General features: G+C 63.8%; 7 protein-coding genes across 7 annotated transcripts in view; 4 read left to right on the top strand and 3 right to left on the bottom strand.

The window, feature by feature from the left end:
- Positions 1 to 872, top strand: part of AMSG_11953 (uncharacterized protein) — a 1,577-nt gene extending 705 nt beyond the window's left edge. Inside the window, exon 2 of the mRNA XM_013901999.1 lies at positions 184 to 872. Coding sequence (XP_013757453.1) covers positions 184 to 713 — 530 coding nt within the window. The 3' untranslated portion in view covers positions 714 to 872. The remainder of the gene's footprint in view (positions 1 to 183) is intronic.
- On the bottom strand, positions 811 to 3,124 carry AMSG_06234 (uncharacterized protein; the record flags this gene model as incomplete). The annotated part of the gene is made up of 2 exons (XM_013901954.1): positions 1,435 to 3,124; positions 811 to 1,385 (listed from the first exon to the last, which is right to left on the bottom strand). Exons 1-2 carry the CDS (start codon positions 3,041 to 3,043, stop codon positions 811 to 813), a joined length of 2,184 nt encoding a protein of 727 aa, XP_013757408.1. The 5' UTR covers positions 3,044 to 3,124.
- Positions 3,125 to 4,074: 950 nt separating this feature from the next.
- AMSG_06233 (uncharacterized protein) lies at positions 4,075 to 6,576 on the top strand (the record flags this gene model as incomplete). Its single annotated transcript, XM_013901953.1, has 3 exons — positions 4,075 to 4,152; positions 4,356 to 4,408; positions 4,464 to 6,576. The coding sequence occupies 3 exons, from the start codon at positions 4,075 to 4,077 to the stop codon at positions 6,559 to 6,561; spliced, it is 2,229 nt and encodes a 742-aa protein (XP_013757407.1). The 3' UTR covers positions 6,562 to 6,576.
- Positions 6,577 to 6,627: 51 nt separating this feature from the next.
- Positions 6,628 to 7,407, bottom strand: AMSG_06232 (uncharacterized protein; the record flags this gene model as incomplete). Its single annotated transcript, XM_013901952.1, has 2 exons — positions 6,628 to 7,324; positions 7,388 to 7,407. 2 exons carry the CDS (start codon positions 7,405 to 7,407, stop codon positions 6,628 to 6,630), a joined length of 717 nt encoding a protein of 238 aa, XP_013757406.1.
- Positions 7,408 to 7,695: 288 nt separating this feature from the next.
- Positions 7,696 to 10,322, top strand: AMSG_06231 (uncharacterized protein; the record flags this gene model as incomplete). Its single annotated transcript, XM_013901951.1, has 2 exons — positions 7,696 to 7,715; positions 7,772 to 10,322. 2 exons carry the CDS (start codon positions 7,696 to 7,698, stop codon positions 10,200 to 10,202), a joined length of 2,451 nt encoding a protein of 816 aa, XP_013757405.1. The 3' UTR covers positions 10,203 to 10,322.
- A 297-nt stretch (positions 10,323 to 10,619) lies between these two features.
- Positions 10,620 to 14,687, top strand: AMSG_06230 (uncharacterized protein). Its single transcript, XM_013901950.1, has 4 exons — positions 10,620 to 11,140; positions 11,233 to 13,184; positions 13,685 to 14,032; positions 14,074 to 14,687. Exons 1-4 carry the CDS (start codon positions 10,690 to 10,692, stop codon positions 14,677 to 14,679), a joined length of 3,357 nt encoding a protein of 1,118 aa, XP_013757404.1. The 5' UTR covers positions 10,620 to 10,689; the 3' UTR covers positions 14,680 to 14,687.
- Positions 14,660 to 15,988, bottom strand: AMSG_06229 (uncharacterized protein; the record flags this gene model as incomplete). Its single annotated transcript, XM_013901949.1, has 2 exons — positions 14,660 to 15,730; positions 15,824 to 15,988. The coding sequence occupies 2 exons, from the start codon at positions 15,986 to 15,988 to the stop codon at positions 14,696 to 14,698; spliced, it is 1,200 nt and encodes a 399-aa protein (XP_013757403.1). The 3' UTR covers positions 14,660 to 14,695.
- Positions 15,989 to 16,058: the final 70 nt, after the last annotated feature.

The following is a 16,058-nucleotide window of genomic DNA, read 5'->3' as shown; positions in this document are numbered from 1 at the left end:
GTAGATGCGAGGAAATCTCCCAAGCAGACGAGCCAGGTCGGGGCGACCACATGTGACTTGCGGCATTTGCCATCGAGATTGGTTGCGGAACTGCGGGCAGACCTCACTCGACGACAACAGCAGTGAGCAGGATCAGAAGCAAACGTATGACTGACGAGGTGCAGGATCACAACGAGAGTGGAGACCTCCTCCGGGCGAGTGACATTCCCGATGCGGCGAGCAAGTACGAGGCACTTGTGGCGGACGTGGGCGGCGTGGTGAGCGGACAGCGTGACAAAGTGGCGAACATGGCCAATGCGGCTGCGGTTATCTTTGAGACGCTTAATGGTTGGATGAGCCAGTTTGGAGCACCGGGCGAGCAGTACACCAACTGGGCGGGTTTCTACCGCGTCGACCTCGAAGCCCGCAAGTGCATCCTTGGTCCCTTTCAAGGTGGTGCCGCAAGAGCTACCATTCCCTTTGGAAAGGGTGTCGTTGGCTCCGCCGCCGAACAGGTCGCCACACAGCTCGTGCCCAACGTGCACGAGTTCCCAGGTCACATTGCCTGTGATTGTGCCTCCGAGTCAGAGATCGTGGTTCCTGTTCTCGATGCAGAGGGCAAGCTTGTTGCTGTCATTGATATCGACTCGCCGCATCGTGCTCGCTTCACCGACATCGACAAGGTCGGCATAGAGGCCGTCGCCGCTGTCATGGGTCTGGCTTGTGACTGGTGAGGGGATGACATGGCATGGCGCGATGGCGTCATCGGTTCGCCAGACACGCATGCGCCACGCCGTGGCACGTGGTAGATGCGATGGGTGTACATATCTTTTACTGCCGCTCAAAGGCGAGGTGCTGGACGTGGATGATCATAAACGTCATGAGCGCGTTGAGTGGCTTGGACATTTGCAGCTCTGTGAGGGCGTCAATGCCGGGCGAGCGAAGAATGTTGGGCGCCATGACGAGGGCGAGGTTGGAGGCCCCCATCTTGGACAAAGAAGAGTGGACTGGGAGCGAGGCGAAGCGGAGGAAGAGCAGGAGGGCGCGGAGGACTTTGCGGTGCTCGACAGGGAGCTCGGCAAGGATGACACCCGAGACAGCGGCGAGGATGGCGCGGCAGTCTGTGGCGCGGGAGTCTAGATCCTGCGCCGGCCACGAGGCTGGCTCCGAGTCGAGGCCAAACGAGATGACCTGCTGGCCAAGCTGGCCGGCAGCCTCAAAGAAGGCCGGCGGGACGAGCGGGGTGGGGAGCTCGACAAAGAAGAGCTTCATGGCATGGGCGCACGTGTGGGTCACGTCGCCGAGCTCTGAGAGGAGCTTGGTGAGGTCGACCTCGCCGTAACCACGGTCGTACAGGGCACGCAGGATGTCGAGCGAGGCCTTCCGGGCAGACTTACGAAAGACGCCTCGTGGTGAGCGCGTTGGGACTCTCCAATAGGGTCATCATCAAGTCACGGAGGATGCTGGGGACGTGCGAGTGGTCGCGGGCGACCGATGAGGTCAACTCGCGGCCAAAGACACACGTGGCGTTGTGCAGAACCTCGAGCGCGCCGCCGCAGCGATGCTCGATGGCAATGTCGTGTGGGAGCCGACCCTGCGCGTCCGGCAGGATGGATGCGCCGTGGTCGAGAAGTGTGCGGACGGCGGCAGGCGCGTTGTCACGGGCGGCAATGTGAAGTGGTGTCATGCCGTCGGTGGTAGCGGCGTCGATGTATAGGATGGTGTTGCCGATGTTGAGCATGATCTTGAGAATGGCGGCGCGGTTGCAAGCAGCGGCGGTGTGGAGTGCGGTCCAGCCGCTGGGAAGCTGCTGAGTGGTGACCACGCCGCAGGCGAGGAGCATGACGGCTCGGGCCTGTGCGCCCTTTTCGACGGCCGAGAGGAACTTGGCAAAGTACCGGGTCGGGTTCTTGGCCACCTTGCGGCGGGTCTGCTCGCGCTTGCGCATCTCCTTGGCGTTCATCCCCTTCGGCGAGAGGACCGCAAACGCGTCCTGTGCATACGTTCGCCGGCGACGCATCTCTGCCGGCGAAACGTACTCTTCGTCAAGGGCAGCCCTGAGCTCGCCCTGCAGCCAGCTTGCTTCGGGGAGGGCAGTGATGCCTCCGCCGCGCGGTGCCAAGTCTTTGGCCGATGGGGGCGCAGCGGCCGGTACCTCCTCCATCTCATCCTCGAGGCCGGGCACTACAAAGTACGGATTGGCCATCATGGACATGCACACACTCTCCCTCATCGCCTTGTCTCTAGCCTCCGAAGTGGCGTCGTTACCAGCTGCGCTTGAATCTCCGTCATCGTCGTCGTCATCTTCGTCGTCGTCATCATCATCATCATTCTCGCCCTCAGGCAGCACCGGACGCGGCAACGGTGGCTTGGCCGACTTGCTCGGTTTTCGCGGCGGAGTTCGCTTTGCCGGCGCCTCTGCTGCTGGCGAGCTTGACGTCGGCCCGACTGTCCGAGAACGACGAGTGATGCGGCCGACCGGACGTGCGGCGGCTGGGCCGGTTCCGTGGACAAGCAACGTGTCGCCGCTCTTCTTGCTCAGCGATGACGAGCGGACAATGGGCCCACCGATGGAAGCATCAGGGGCAGCTGCGGCACCAGTAGGCGCGGCGGGAAGTCTGGCCGGCTTTGGTGGCTTTGCAGCTCGTGATGGTTTCGGCGGCGGCGCCATCCGCGCCGGCGCTCCAGACTTGCTCGGCGTACCGCCAGCAGACTCGCTGTCACCAAGGGAACCAGCGACTGCCGCGCCATCACCATCGTCCGCAGCATCAACTGGCGCAGGCAGCGACATGTCGTCACGATGAGCATCGGGATCACGGACAGCGACAGGATCATGATGGGCGGTGGCAGTGGCAGTGGCAGTGGCAGTGGCAGTGGCAGTGGTGGTGGTGGCATTGGGCACAGTAGCATCGAGATATGCCTGTGACTGGTGGAGCGAGCGGCTCATTCTGTGCTCTGCCAGGAGCATCTCCTGGTCTCGGCTCCGCTGCTGAAGGACGGCAATGGCCAGAATGGGTCGGTCTCGCCGAGACGGCCGCCTTGCCGTGGGCATACCCGTGCTCATTGTCCGCTCCCCTGTCTATGTGTATATGTATATATGGGTGGGTGGTGCGTGGTGAGTGAGGTTGGCGGTGGGTGGAGTGGGTGCCTGTGTGTGGGTGTGTGGGAGGGAGGGGGGGGGGCAGCGCTTGAGATGATGGTGGCAAACAGTCGTTGCTTTCGAGACATGTGCCCCGGGCATGCGAGTGGGCAGATTGGGTTGGTGATGAGGGAGCGATCTGCAAAACGGGAAGGGAGGCAGTTGCTTGGCGTGGTTCAATGGAAAGGCTGTGGAAAAAGTCGGCTGCGTGAGATGCCGAGGAGAACCAAGGCCCGTAAACATGTGGATACACATAGCCTCCCCAGTGAGACATAGAGATATGTGCCTGTGTCATACTTCCGCCCTGTCTCCATCCACATCTGCTAAACTCGTCTGTGCTGTGCAATGCCTCCTCGATGTCATGTTGTGCCTGCGCGTGTGCCGAAAAAGGTCACGTTGACGGCGACGGGCTGACACTCTCCACCACCACTCTGCTGCTGCTCTCTGAGCCCGCCTGCTGTTAAGCGCCGCCACCGTCGCCATCGAGCATGCTCGCAGGGTACGATGTCTGTGCTCGTCGCCTGCAGCTCCAGGGCACGCATGGTGTTGTGCAGATTTTGCGGGCCACGGTCTCGATCTACGCCACCTCCTCCACCACCATCAAGCCACCATTGCCTACTACTAAATAATCACCACCAAACCCATGCCATCGCGCTCTTCAGACACCACCACACCCACCACAACCCCTGTCAGGAGCGGGAAGACAGAGTCCGTGAGTCGAAATAATGGAGCAAAAAGGCGCAAACGAGACTAAAAGGCGGCGCCAAACGATTGACAAAAGCAGCAACGGCGCCAAACAGCAGTGGACCACGGCAGTGGGGAGGGCGGAGGGGCAAGGAGTGGACACACTCCACGTCCCCCCACTTTCCACCACCCCCTTACCAACCCACACATCCACCACCCCCTGCGTCCGTCCCTCCCTCCTTCCGTCCGTCCATCTGCTCTGTCCGGGAGGCATGTCTCGGGCGTACGCAACAGCCGGACTGGCCAAGGAGCTCAAGACACTGAGCAAGCGTCAACTGCGTGGGCTGCTGGTCAGTCTCTGTCAAGATGATTCTATGGTGAGGGCCAGGGTTGCGGGCTATCTTCGTACAGGACTGGATGAACAAGGGCTGCCAAGGTCGCTCCTCCCCTCATCGCCAAACTCAACTCCGCCTCATCGCGGTCTCTCGTCATCGCCATCGCCATCGCCATCTGGACGCCGCTCGCGTGCTCACTCGCGCAAGACATCATCAAGGGCTTCTCCATCTGGTCGTTCTCCGGCACACTCGCGTGGTGCTTCAAGAGCAAGTACATCGTCACCACATGTCCGCCCGCTTGGTGGTGACTCGGGATCGCCGTCGAGGATGTTCACCTCGCCGCCGCCGGCCTGTGTCCGGTTGATGGTCCATGCCAATGGCCGCCCGGGCCCGGCGGTGCCACTGGCGGCGCCTACCCTGGGCAACTTGCTTGATGACGCAACCCGGAAGCTCGGTCTACCGTCGGCTGCGCGCAAGCTGTACGACGCCCAGGGCCGTGAAATCACCAAGCTCGACGAGGTGCGAACCGGCGCAGACGTGTACGCGTCGTGCGGCGAGATGTTTGTCGATCCCAAGGCGCCGCCCGAGTCGCCCATGCAGCGGATGTCGCGGCTCAAGCTCCCGCCCATCTCGCAGACCCTCGTCTCGCCCAAGGTCACGCCTCACTTTGAGGCCTACCGCAACGGCGCGCCCCACATGGGCTGCGTCCGGATCTCGGGCGCAACCATCCCTGCGCTCCTCGACGATGCCACATCCAAGCTGCATTTGCTCTCAGCGGCGCGGTACATCTACGACGGCGATGGATTCGTGGTCACTGACGAGCACGGATCCGGCGTCGACCTCTACGCGTCGGCCAAGTCCAAGACGGTGCTCGACGTCGGCTTTGGCGCCAAGGTCTACATCTCGTGTGGCGAGCCGTTCCGCGACCCACGGGCCAAAGTCGCCGACCACAAGGTCCACATCAGGGAGCTGCCTGCTGACTCGCGGCTCCTGCCCAAGCAGGTCAAGTACGCCATGGTCTCGCGGCTCGGTCTGGCGCTCGGCCTCGACAACCGACCGGTCCGGGTCATCGCCGACTCGATCAAGGCGCTCAAGCTCGAGGCCCGCACAAAGTTTGAGCTCGCCCACCCTGTTCGGCGCATCTTTACCGAAGACGGTACAATTGTCGTCGATGCCTTGCCGAAGACCAGGTCGTCCGACGACCACTCCTCCGCGCCTGAGCGTGACCATGGGCACGAGGCGGTTGAGAGTGAGGAGGCCACCCCGGTCGACGCCTCCTCGACGTTTGTGACTCAGACCGAGGACGCTGTCGCGTCCAACGACGACGATGCCGCGAGCATCAAGTCGGCGAACTCCTCCTCGTCGTCGTCGTCGTCAGCAGCAGCAGCAGCAGGAGGAGCAGCGGATATGCCCACCGTTCCCGCCGACGCCGACACTGCTGACGGTGCCGTAGCTTCTGGCGGAGAAGAAGACAGGCCCGAGTACGTGCTGTTCTCTGAGCTGCCAAATGGGGTGCATCTCTTGGTCTCGATGCGCGAGCAGTTTGAAGAGCAGCGGTCGATGGAGGACATCCGCGAGTTGTCCGCCGACTCCCGACTTGTACCGGAGCCGGTCAAGCGTGTCTTTGTTCTGCCAAACGGCGAGAACGTCATGCGGCGTGGGATCTACGTCACTGGACGCAAGGTATACGAGCTACTGGCATCGTGCCAGGCGAGGTTTCACATGCAAGGGCGGGCGCGCAAGCTCTACACGTCGACGGGAGACATTGTGGTTGACTCGCTCGAGTACGGGGTCGAGGAGCCACCGCAGGCCAAGCTCATCGAGCTCGCGCCCGTTGTCCGGCACGTCGGCTCGGACATTCGGGTGGTGCCGGAGCCCGAAGCGCGAGCGCCGCTGACGACAACCGATGCGCACCGGCGCGGGCGCCGGGCCAACGCGGTGCACGCGGCGCGGGTGGCCAAGCAGGCCTCGCCCGAGGCCAAGGGCGAGAAGAAGGCGCGCCTCGCGCACGATCGCCCTCCCAAGCCCAACCCGTACCCGGTGGAAAATTGTGTGGAGCTCGACTCGCTAGCCAACGAGACTGTCCTCTGGGTCTCGCATGGGCCCAAGTTCTCGGCGACGACGCTTGGCGCGGCCAAAGACGCGCGCGAAGATATCCCGCCCATCCCGCCGCACTCGCGACTGCTGACCAAGAAGGCTGCGCGAGTCAACGTCTACAAGAACGGCTGGTATGACTCGGGCAAGATGATCGTGGCATCGAACCTGGACGAATTGTTTGCGCGGGCGACCGAGGCGCACGCGTTGCATGCCCGCGCGCGCGCTCTCTACACCCTCGAAGGCGTGCAGATCCGAGACATGGCCGCACTCGAGCCGGACATGGAAGTGGTGGTGACGACAGGTGAGCCGATGAAGGCCCGCAAGTAAAATCAGACATAGGAGAGCGTGGCGTGTGTGTGTGGCTCCTTTACACGGCCAAAGACTATGGGCGCGCTACGAGCCCCAGCACGTGTTGCACACTGGCTTACCCGAGGCGTTGACGGCAAAGCGTGTGCCGAGCTCGGAGGAGCAGAGCGAGCAAATGAAGCACGCCGGGTGCCAGAGGGCGTCGAGTGCGTCGACAACATCACCGGCAGCAGCGTTTCCGCAACCTGCACAGAGCGGCGCAGCAGAGGCAGACGACGCATCGGCCGGCGCCGCATCTGCGCCAAAGCACGTCGCGCACACGATGTTGCCCGAGTCCGAGGTACCAAAGGCGCCGTCGATGGCCTTGCGACAGACGGCACACTTGAGGCAGATCGAGTGGAAAGAGTGGCTGCCTGCGGTGACATACTCGTTGCCCAGCTCGTTCTTACAGCCATGGCACAATCTCGCCGACGTCATCGACCCAGCCGCCGACTTTGACGCCTTTGACGCCTTCAGCCGGGCGGCGATGGCCGCCGCCGCAGCCTTTTTCTCCTCGGGACTCTTTGCAGCTTCGGCCCGATACGTTGCCGCTGCCGATTTCGGCTTTGATGCCGCCGGTGCGCGGTTTGCCACCGCACTCGCCTTGGCTTCTGCTTCTGCCTCGGCTGCCGCTGCCTCTGCTGCTTCCAGAAACGGTTGATCCTCTCCCTTGCGAGCAGCACGAGCGCACGTCGTGGTGCAGTACTTGTGGCCCGAGTACGCGTAAAACTCCTTCGGATTGGCACTCCCGCACACGGGACAAAGCCCAAACTCGCCTGCCGTCTCTGTGCTTGACATGCTTGGTGACAAGTCTGCCGTCCTTTGCATATGTTGCGCGCTAGGCGAGGCGTGGCAGGTGAGGGAACTGCCGTTGTCGCCTCGTGCCGAAGTGCCTGTCGCCTGGTTCGTGGGAAGGGGGGGTGGGGTGAGGGCGACAAAAAAATTTGAAGGCAGTTGGGTGGCGGGTGGGGGGATGACATTCTTTTTTTGGCGAAATGGACGGAAGGCCTTGGAGCAGAGAGTCAGGTCGACGTGGCGCAAATGCCAAGTTTAAGGAGAGGAAGAGAAGCGGGAGCGGGAGCCAAGAGCACCACCTCTCGCTTTGTGTCGGAGCTTATGCTGGGTCGCCGTCTTCAGTCTGCCTCGGCGGTGGTGCTTGCTCGGGGATGCCTGCGGGGACTGGGTGGGCTAGGTCGGACAAGGTCATTGTCATCGTCATCGTCGTCATCGTCGGCATCATCGTCATCATTGTCATCGCCGTCATCGTTGTCGCAAACTCGCAAACAGGTCACCCCGCAATCTGGGTCGGCTCATGCTTCTCGCTCGCCGGTCCGCCGCTGCAGTGGATGCACGCGCTGGCGTCGTCGACCTCGGTGTTCACGGCGCTGGGCTTGCATCGGGTGACGGGTGGACTGATCTCGAGGGCAACGACGGCGACAGCGGCGGCAGCAGAGTCCGCGCTGGATCAGGCCGGAATGAGTGAGGCTGGAGTGGTGCCGCGGCTGAAGGAAGGTGGACTGGTGGTCTATCTTCCGCATGAGGTTACAGGCGAGGCGGTGGAGGCAGCGGCGGAGGTGTTGCGTGGCGAGGGATCGGGTCTGCCAATACGGGCGCGCGGGGATGTCCATGCAATCCGCGGCAAGCCGATGCTGGAGGACATTGCGGATGTGTGGCCGTCGTCGCATCTCTCGCTGGTCCTGCCGTCAAAGGAGATGCTGGCGTCTGAGGTGTACAAGCTGCTGCGGCCGTATGGGGTTCTGCGGTCGCTGACGGTCAGCAAGGACACGGCGTCGGCGTCGTACGTCACGTTCACGTCTGCGGCTGCAGCGCGAGTGTGCCTCCACGAGGCGCTTGACCGTAAGCTTTTGTTGGAGTATGTGCGCAAGCCGTGGTTTGCCGGCTTGCAGGCCATCGCGTCGACGCCCAAACTCCTGCCGCTGGTGACGATTCTAGCGTCGATCACGGTCTCGGCCACAGCAGTTCTGCTCATCGAGCCGCTGCGCGTGTTCAATGTGGCGCAAGCAGTGTCGTCAGCTACGATTGCAGGCTCGGACGACGACGCGTCGTTTGAGCGCGAGGCCCAGCTTCTGTCGCGGGCTGTGGCGTGCGGCACGCTGGCGGCGCTGACCGACGCGCTGGAGACGCATCGAGTCCTTGTTATTGTAGGCGAGCCGGGCATGTGCAAGACCCGGCAGGTGGCGGCGGCAGTAGGCGTCGAGCGCAAGCGGGTGCTGCGTATTGCGTGTCGGGCTCGGTCGTCGGGGGCGGCGACGGCCAACGCGTTCTTGGACGAGTTGGAGGAGGTGGTCGGCTACCGGCCGTCGTTTTCGACCCTCTCGGCGGTCTTTCGCTACGTCGAGGCGTTCTTGCCCAAGGGCTCTGAACTCCAGGCGTCGTCGATTGAGTCGCGGCTGGAGGCCACGCTCTCGACGCTGGCGATCGCGCTCTCTGTGCTTGACCTGCAGACCGACCTACTTGCCGTTGGCGGGAGATCTGGGCGTGGGCAAGCGGTGGTGGTCATTGACGGGCTCGGCGACGTGCTGGCGGAGCTCGATGCAGGCGCGGTCGAGGCTGTGCTCGAGACCTTTGTGCGGTGGCTCGTCCGAGTGGGAACGTCAGCGCGGGTGGTGTTTGTCGACGATTCCGACCATGCGCAGTCGCTGCTGGACACACTGCTGCGGTCGCGGTCGCTCGACGCGTCGGCGCTGTTCCTCAACGATCTGAGCGAGGGCGAGGCGGTCCAGTACCTAGCGCGGTACCGAATTGCTCTCAGCGAGCGCCAGAGCCGAGGCGGCAGCGGCGACGGCGGCACCGATGAGGATGCGGAGCGCGAGAGCATGCGGTCTGCGCTCGGCAAGGCATCGCACTCGCTGGTGGGCCAGCTTTCGCTGCTGTGGCAGTTGGTGGGACTCGAATTGGAGAGCCACAAGCGGCATGAGGCGCTGGCGGACACGCAGTATGACAGCGCCGAGGAGGTGCTCGAGACGGTGCCGCCGGTGGTGCACTCGGAGCTGCTTCGTGTGGTGGACGCTGTGGGCGGGCGGATTGCAGACTTGTCCGAGGTGGCGCGGCGGGCGTTTGCGACGGCTGGTGGCGCTGGATCGCCGCTGGAGGCACTGGCCAAGATGCAGCTCGAGGCCGAGCGTGTGGTGCGGCGGCTGGCCGAGTCTGCGGCGACGCCCGGCAAGTCGCTCGAAGTCTACGACACTATCGTGATGGTGGCGCGGGCCGGCGTGGGCGGCGAGTCGTATGCCGCCATTGCGGCGGATGCTTTTGACGGCAAGTCAGGCGCGCTTGACGAGCTGCTCAAGGATTCGGACGTATTTGTCCTGCAGTACGACCCGACGACGCAGTCGCGGCGGGTAGCCGCGGTCTCGCCGCTGGTGCGCCACGCATGCGAGCAGGTGGCCGGTGACGCGCGAGTCGCCGACGTCATGCGCACGCGGCGGGCCAAGATCCGGCTCGAGACCATCGAGGAAGACATCGTCAAGCTCATGGGTAAGCTCGAAGCTGTCTACGCCTCTCATCTTCCGTCGTCAGTCATCGGCCCGCGCAAGAAGGAGCTCCTCGCCAAGTGGAACAAGCTCGAGGCCGAGAAGGCGCGGATCCTCTCGTCGGGGTAAGCCGTCGTCCTGTCCACCACATGCTCTGGCCAATAAGATGCTGGACTGCAGCTATGAAGCGTACACGAAAGCCGATCCATCGCCAGCCGCCTGGCCTGTTTAAACCCATAACAGGAGCAGCGAGTGGCCGATTATCAGTCGGCCACCACTCGCTCGGTCGGCCCCCAATCGGCCGATCAAGCCGCCAATGGTCGGTCAAGCCCCCAATCGGTCGGTCAAGCCCCCAATCGGCCGGTCAAGCCGCCCGTTTGTTGGCCAAGCCGCCAATCGGTCGGTCAAGCCCCCAATCGGTCGGTCAAGCCCCCAATCGGCCGGTCAAGCTGCCCAGCGGTCGGTCAAGCTGCCCAGCGGTCGGTCAAGCTGACCATCGGTCGGTCGGCCCCCATTTTGGCGCCCAGCAGAGTGGGCGACACACCCGTCGCACGGACCTGGGCAAGGGAGTCAGGGCAAGGAGCGTGATAGAGAGAAAGAGGGGAAACAGGCGAGTATGGACGGAGCATTGCGAGAGGTTGTGTCTGCGTCGCTTGCCTCCCATCTGTATGACAATGCCGTGTTTTACGCCCAGAGACTGGTGGCCCAGGCTCCCAGCGAGGACTCGCGCTTCCTCCTGGGCACAGCCTTCTACTCTGCCGGCCAACTACGGGCGGCTGCCACAGTGCTCAGCACGCTCAACTCGCACAGAGCTCGCTATCTCTATGCTCTAGCAAGTCTCAAAATTGGGGACCTCCACCAGGCTGAGAAGGCTCTCCTGCTCAACCTCCGTCTCCCGCCCAACGCCCTCGCCGGCACCCAGCCCTCTGTCGCACACGCCGCCACCGCCACCGCTTCCGCTCACTCTCGGGCTGATCCCACTCCAACAACACCATCCGGTGTGCAGGCGCATCCCGACCTCGAGGGCGAGGGCGAGGGCGAGGACGAGAACGAGGAGACTGCCCATGGTGAAGCTGAGGATCACTCATCGGCCAGGCCATGCCTGATGCTGGCTCGCTGTTCTTGCTCGGCGAGGTGTGTCGCCTCTCGGCTCGGCTAGGCTTTGCTGCGGCCTACTACCGCAAGGCGCTTGAGGCCAATCCCTTCCTCTTTACCGCCTACGAGCGGCTGGTGGAGCTCGGCGCCGACGTCGATCCCACCGAGTTCTACGGCATGCCCTCGGTTCCCATTCCTGCCCCGCAGCCCGAGCCGGCGTACTCGGGCTTGGCGTCGGTGGCGGCTGCCTTTGCGCGCCCGCCACCAGCCGCTGTGGGCGCCCGCGATGCCGACGCGGCTCTGGCCGGAATGGACAAGGTCCGACCGCGCGTTGGCTCGCCGTCGCTAGACTTGGCGTCAAACCTCCGGTTCACGCCCATGGACCGCGGCGTGACCTCGTCGGCGCTGTTTTCCGGCCCCGAGTACGGCCTGCACACGCCGTCGGTCTCGTCGTCGATGCGGGTGATGCCGACTCCCGCGTCGGGTGCGCTCAACACGCCGATGGCGGGCTCGCTCGCGCTTCCGGCGTCGGTGGCCCGCGCCACCGGTGCGTTTGTGACGCCCTCGCCTGGTGGGGCGGCCATCACGCCGTCGGGAGGCGGCGTGCCACCGCCGCGCCTCGCGCCGCGCCGCAAGCGCCCGCCGAGCTACACCCCGGCGTCGGCGAATCTGTCGCCGATGCACAAGCCGCCGCGGGCACCGCGGTACCGGCGGCGCGCGCGGTTTGCCGGCCTCGACGACGACGAAGACGACGACGATGCGCCGTTGCTTGTTGGGATGCGGACGCGGTCGAGCACCCGCGCCGGCGTCGCTGCCACCACCGACTCGGACGAGGACGAGCAGCGGGCGGTGGCTGAGGTGGCAGTCCCGCTGCGGATGGCGGCTCGGAATGGAGAGCGGGCTGGCACTCGCGGTGGTGCCCATACCCGCACAGGCGCGGTGCTTGAGTCAGCACCGATGGCGGCAGTCTCGCCCGCGTCCGAGCCGACCGCACTGCCAGCAGTGCCTGTTGCGACGCGCAAGGGCAACAACGAGCTGCGGTCGCTGCTGGTGGTGATCGGTGAGGGCCTGCGCCAGCTGCGGTCGTTCCGGGCCCGCGAGGCCATTTCGGTGCTCAAGGCGCTGCCACGGGCACATTACGAGACCGGGTACGTTCTGGGCCTCGTCGGCCGTGCGCTGTTTGAGCTCGTGCTCTACCCTGAGGCGGCACGGGTGTTTGAGGAAGCGCGAAAGCGCGAGCCGTACCTGATGGAGGGGATGGAGTACTACTCGACAGCACTGTGGCACCTCCAGCGGCCTGTCGAGCTCTCTTACCTGGCGCAGTCGCTGCTTGCAGTCTCGCGCGAGGCGCCGCAGGCCTGGTGCGCGCTTGGCAACTGCTTCTCACTGCAGAAGGAGCACACAACAGCGCTCAAGTTCTTCAAGCGCGCGCTCCAGCTCGACGCCAACTTTGCGTACGGGTACACCCTCGCCGGACACGAGCTGGTGGCCAACGAGGACTTTGGCAAGGCCATGGCATGCTTCCGCAACGCGATCCGAGTTGATCCGCGGCACTACAACGCGTGGTACGGCATCGGACTCATTCTGCTGCGGCAGGAAAAGCACGCCATGGCTGCCTTCCACTTTCGCAAGGCCATCACCATCAACGCCCGCTCCTCGGTCCTCTACTGCTACCTCGGCATGGTCCATCAGGCTTCGGGTGCGCTCGGTGACGCGCTGGCCATGCTCGACCTCGCTGTCCAGATCGACACCAAGAATCCGCTGGCCCGGTTCAAGCGAGCTGGCGTCCTCATGGCCATGGCCGACTACGAGGCCGCGCTGGAAGAGCTGGCCAAGCTCCGCGAGTATGCGCCCAAGGAGGCAACGATCTACTTTATGACCGGCAAGGCTCACGCCCTACTCGGCAACTACGACGCGGCGCTCGGCAACTACCACATCGCCCTCGACCTCGATCCCAAGTCGGCATCGATGACTAAGAAGGCCATCGAGAACCTCAAGGCCGGTATGCCGCCGCCGGTGTGACCTAAATACGTGGATGTGAATATCATGTCGATGCTACGCGAGCTATTGGCTGTACCTGAGAGACAGCTGTCTGTCGTGACGGAGATCACCAAAACTGGCTCCCACACCCAAATTGGTGGAGGTTGGCCAGCCACAGCCACCCTCCGCGGAAGACTACACTCATCCATCGACTACCACCATCACCGTACCAGCATCTACCTCATACCTAGCCCTGCATATTACTGATCGAAGCCATCTGCCACACTTGGCCATCCCGACGGGCTTTCCCCACCTGAGGCCATCGACCTGACCAAAACTGGGGCAAATTGCGGCACATGCGGCAGGAACGAACGACTGACAGAGCGCTGGCACTGCCACCCCGTGTGGCGACAACAGCTGACACACCTGACACACGTAGCAGGAGTGTGTAAAGAGAGTGCGAGTGCGGGTGTGTGGATTTGCTGGAGGAAGCAGGCTGCAGATATGGGTCGGTGGTCTTCAGCTGACGACACGAGTGGCTCTGCCAGTGGCAACAGGTTGAGACCAAAGTCGGGACGGCATCGGAAGCGGGGGCGGTCGGCATCGACTTCATCAGCATCAAGAGCAGCAAGGTCATCCTCATCTTCATCATCATTCTCATCATCATCATTATCATCATCTCCACCATCATCGGGATCTCCATCATCATTGCTGTCGTCTTCATCATTGCTGTCGTCTTCGGCATCGCGGTGGTCGTCGTCGTCGTCGAGCTGCGGCGGCTCGTCGTCGATCTCGAGATGCCCAATGTGGCGTTCCATCTGGATAAGGCTGCAGCAAGGCCAAACAAGGCGACAATAAGGCGGATTGCGACAATAAGGCGGATTGTGAACAAGTGGTCGGACGCAAAGCTTGAGGCCAACCACAGCTACATCCAGTGGCTCTGGTTAATCCGTATGCGCATCGGCTGCGCAAGGCCGAGGCCGAGTTCATCGCAGGCTCGGCATCGGCTTCAGCCTGGGTTGTCAAAGCCTACAAGCGCATGCTGGCGTTTTACGGGTGGCGGCTCGTCGACGAGGAAACAGGTGAGGTTGCCCGGCTCAAGTCGCGATCGGCGCATCGCGAGCGCATGATCAACCTTACCACCCACACACACAACTACCGCCGCATCACACGCATCCTCGCTTCTCTTGGCCACTGCGGCTTTGCACGCTACAAAGAGCAGCTGGTCACCTTTCTCGGCGCCCAGATCAAGGCCGCCAAGGCTCTGCCTCGCCCACCGAAGCGGCCAAAGCGTCCGTCCCGCAAGTCGTCGCGCAAGGCGGTCAAGGCGTACCGCGCCGAGCTGCGAGCGCACACCAAGGCGCGCCGCAAGTATCGCAAGTCGGTGGCTGGCAGCTACGCGCTGCTCAAGTCGTCATACAAGCGGTTCTGGGCCCCGACGGTGGCGTACGGCAACAAGCGGGCATACAAACGGGCCACCGCAGCGTCGCCATCGGAGCGGCGGCGGCTCTCGGTCTTCTTCCGCTCGTGAGCGCGTGGCAGAGCGCTCAACTGTCGTCGAGCGCGGGGTTTTGCCGCGAGAGCGCGGCCCAGGCCGAGAAGACCTCGAGCCGTGGCGCAACGACGTAGACTTCGCCGACCGAAGTGTGAAGGACGAGCGAGAGCGCGGCCCAGGCCGAGAAGACCTCGAGCCGTGGCGCAACGACGTAGACTTCGCCGACCGAAGTGTGAAGGACGAGCGAGAGCTTGCGCCAGTCGATCGGAAGCGCCGAGAGCTTGGTCCGGGTCACCTCCTTGGCCTTTTCCCATGAGAACCGCGGCGCAAGGCCGAACGAGATCCGGTGCAGGGTGGCGGCCGAGTGATCGGGCGCGTCCTCCTTGTACCACGCAATCTCGATGGTGTGGTGCTCGGTGGGCGAGAGAACAAAGACCCGCGAATGCAGCTTGCCCTTGCCATCCTTGGTGTGCTTGTAGAGCACAGTGCCCTCGAGCAGCTCGTGCGGGAAGGGAACCGGGACGCGCAGCTGCTGCAGCGCGGCTGGCGAGCTGATAGCCCGCCGCGGGCCTGGCGGCGGCGATGCCCGCTGCGCAATGGCTGCTACCCGCGCCTGCGACGAGCGCTGTGCCGCCAGCTCAGCTTCGGCCTGGGCGCCCGGCTCCAAGTCATCGCCAGCGGTGCCGTACGATAGCGCCCCGGCTTCCTCGGCCTCGTCCAGCACTTGCGACAGCCGCATCCGCTTGCGGGCGGCCTCTTGCGCCTTGACAGCCCGTGCAACCTTCTCGGCCTTGGCCGCACGCACACGCTCGGCCTCGGCCTCGGCCTCGGCCGCAGCTTCCTTCTCAGCGCGAAGTTTTGCCCGAGCCCTAGCCGCCCGCATCTCTGCCGCGTTGGGTGCCACATGCTGCTGCCCGCCGTGAGGACCACCACTCCGGCTGCCGTAGCCTCCAGCCGAGCCCGCAGCACCAACACCAGGGTAGCCATCTGAAGGCCGACGGCGACCATACAGCTCATGGGCAAGCCCATCCTGTGGGCCATCTCCATCTCCAGACTCACTCTCGCGCCAGCCGTCATCACCAGAGAGCTCATGCCCATCTTGTCCATCCCAGCCATCATCACCACTGTGCCGGCCTTGATCTCTCCCCATTCCAGCGCCAGTCTCCCTCCGCCTATCCACCGCCACTCCCATATTAGCCGCCGCTTCCTGCTGTGCCTCCAGAGCCGCTTGCTGAGCCTCCAGCGTCTCGGCAGCAGATTGCTTCCAGAAGAACCGCTTATGAGCAGCCACCTCGGCCGCGCGCCGCTCTTCCAGACGAACGTCCTGGGCCTCCGCCTGTGCCATAGCATGAGGCACTCGCTGCAGCATCTCCTTGCTCTCTACTTGTCGTCGAGTGGTGGTGGTGGTCGTCGTC

The sequence above is a fragment of the Thecamonas trahens genome (assembly GCF_000142905.1).
Source record: "Thecamonas trahens ATCC 50062 unplaced genomic scaffold supercont1.26, whole genome shotgun sequence".
Lineage (NCBI taxonomy): Eukaryota > Apusomonadida > Apusomonadidae > Thecamonas > Thecamonas trahens.
Note: the sequence above shows the minus strand (reverse complement) of the source record. Positions and strands in the feature narration are given on the sequence as shown.

Excerpts from the sequence above, each read along its gene's own strand:
- AMSG_06230 (XM_013901950.1), top strand. The coding sequence starts at position 10,690 with ATGGACGGAGCATTGCGAGAGGTTGTGTCTGCGTCGCTTGCCTCCCAT. Across the intron at positions 13,185-13,684 it reads AGGCCGGTATGCCGCCGCCG|TGGCTCTGCCAGTGGCAACA; the intron begins GTGTGACCTAAA and ends TGACGACACGAG. Across the intron at positions 14,033-14,073 it reads TTGCGACAATAAGGCGGATT|CTACATCCAGTGGCTCTGGT; the intron begins GTGAACAAGTGG and ends GGCCAACCACAG.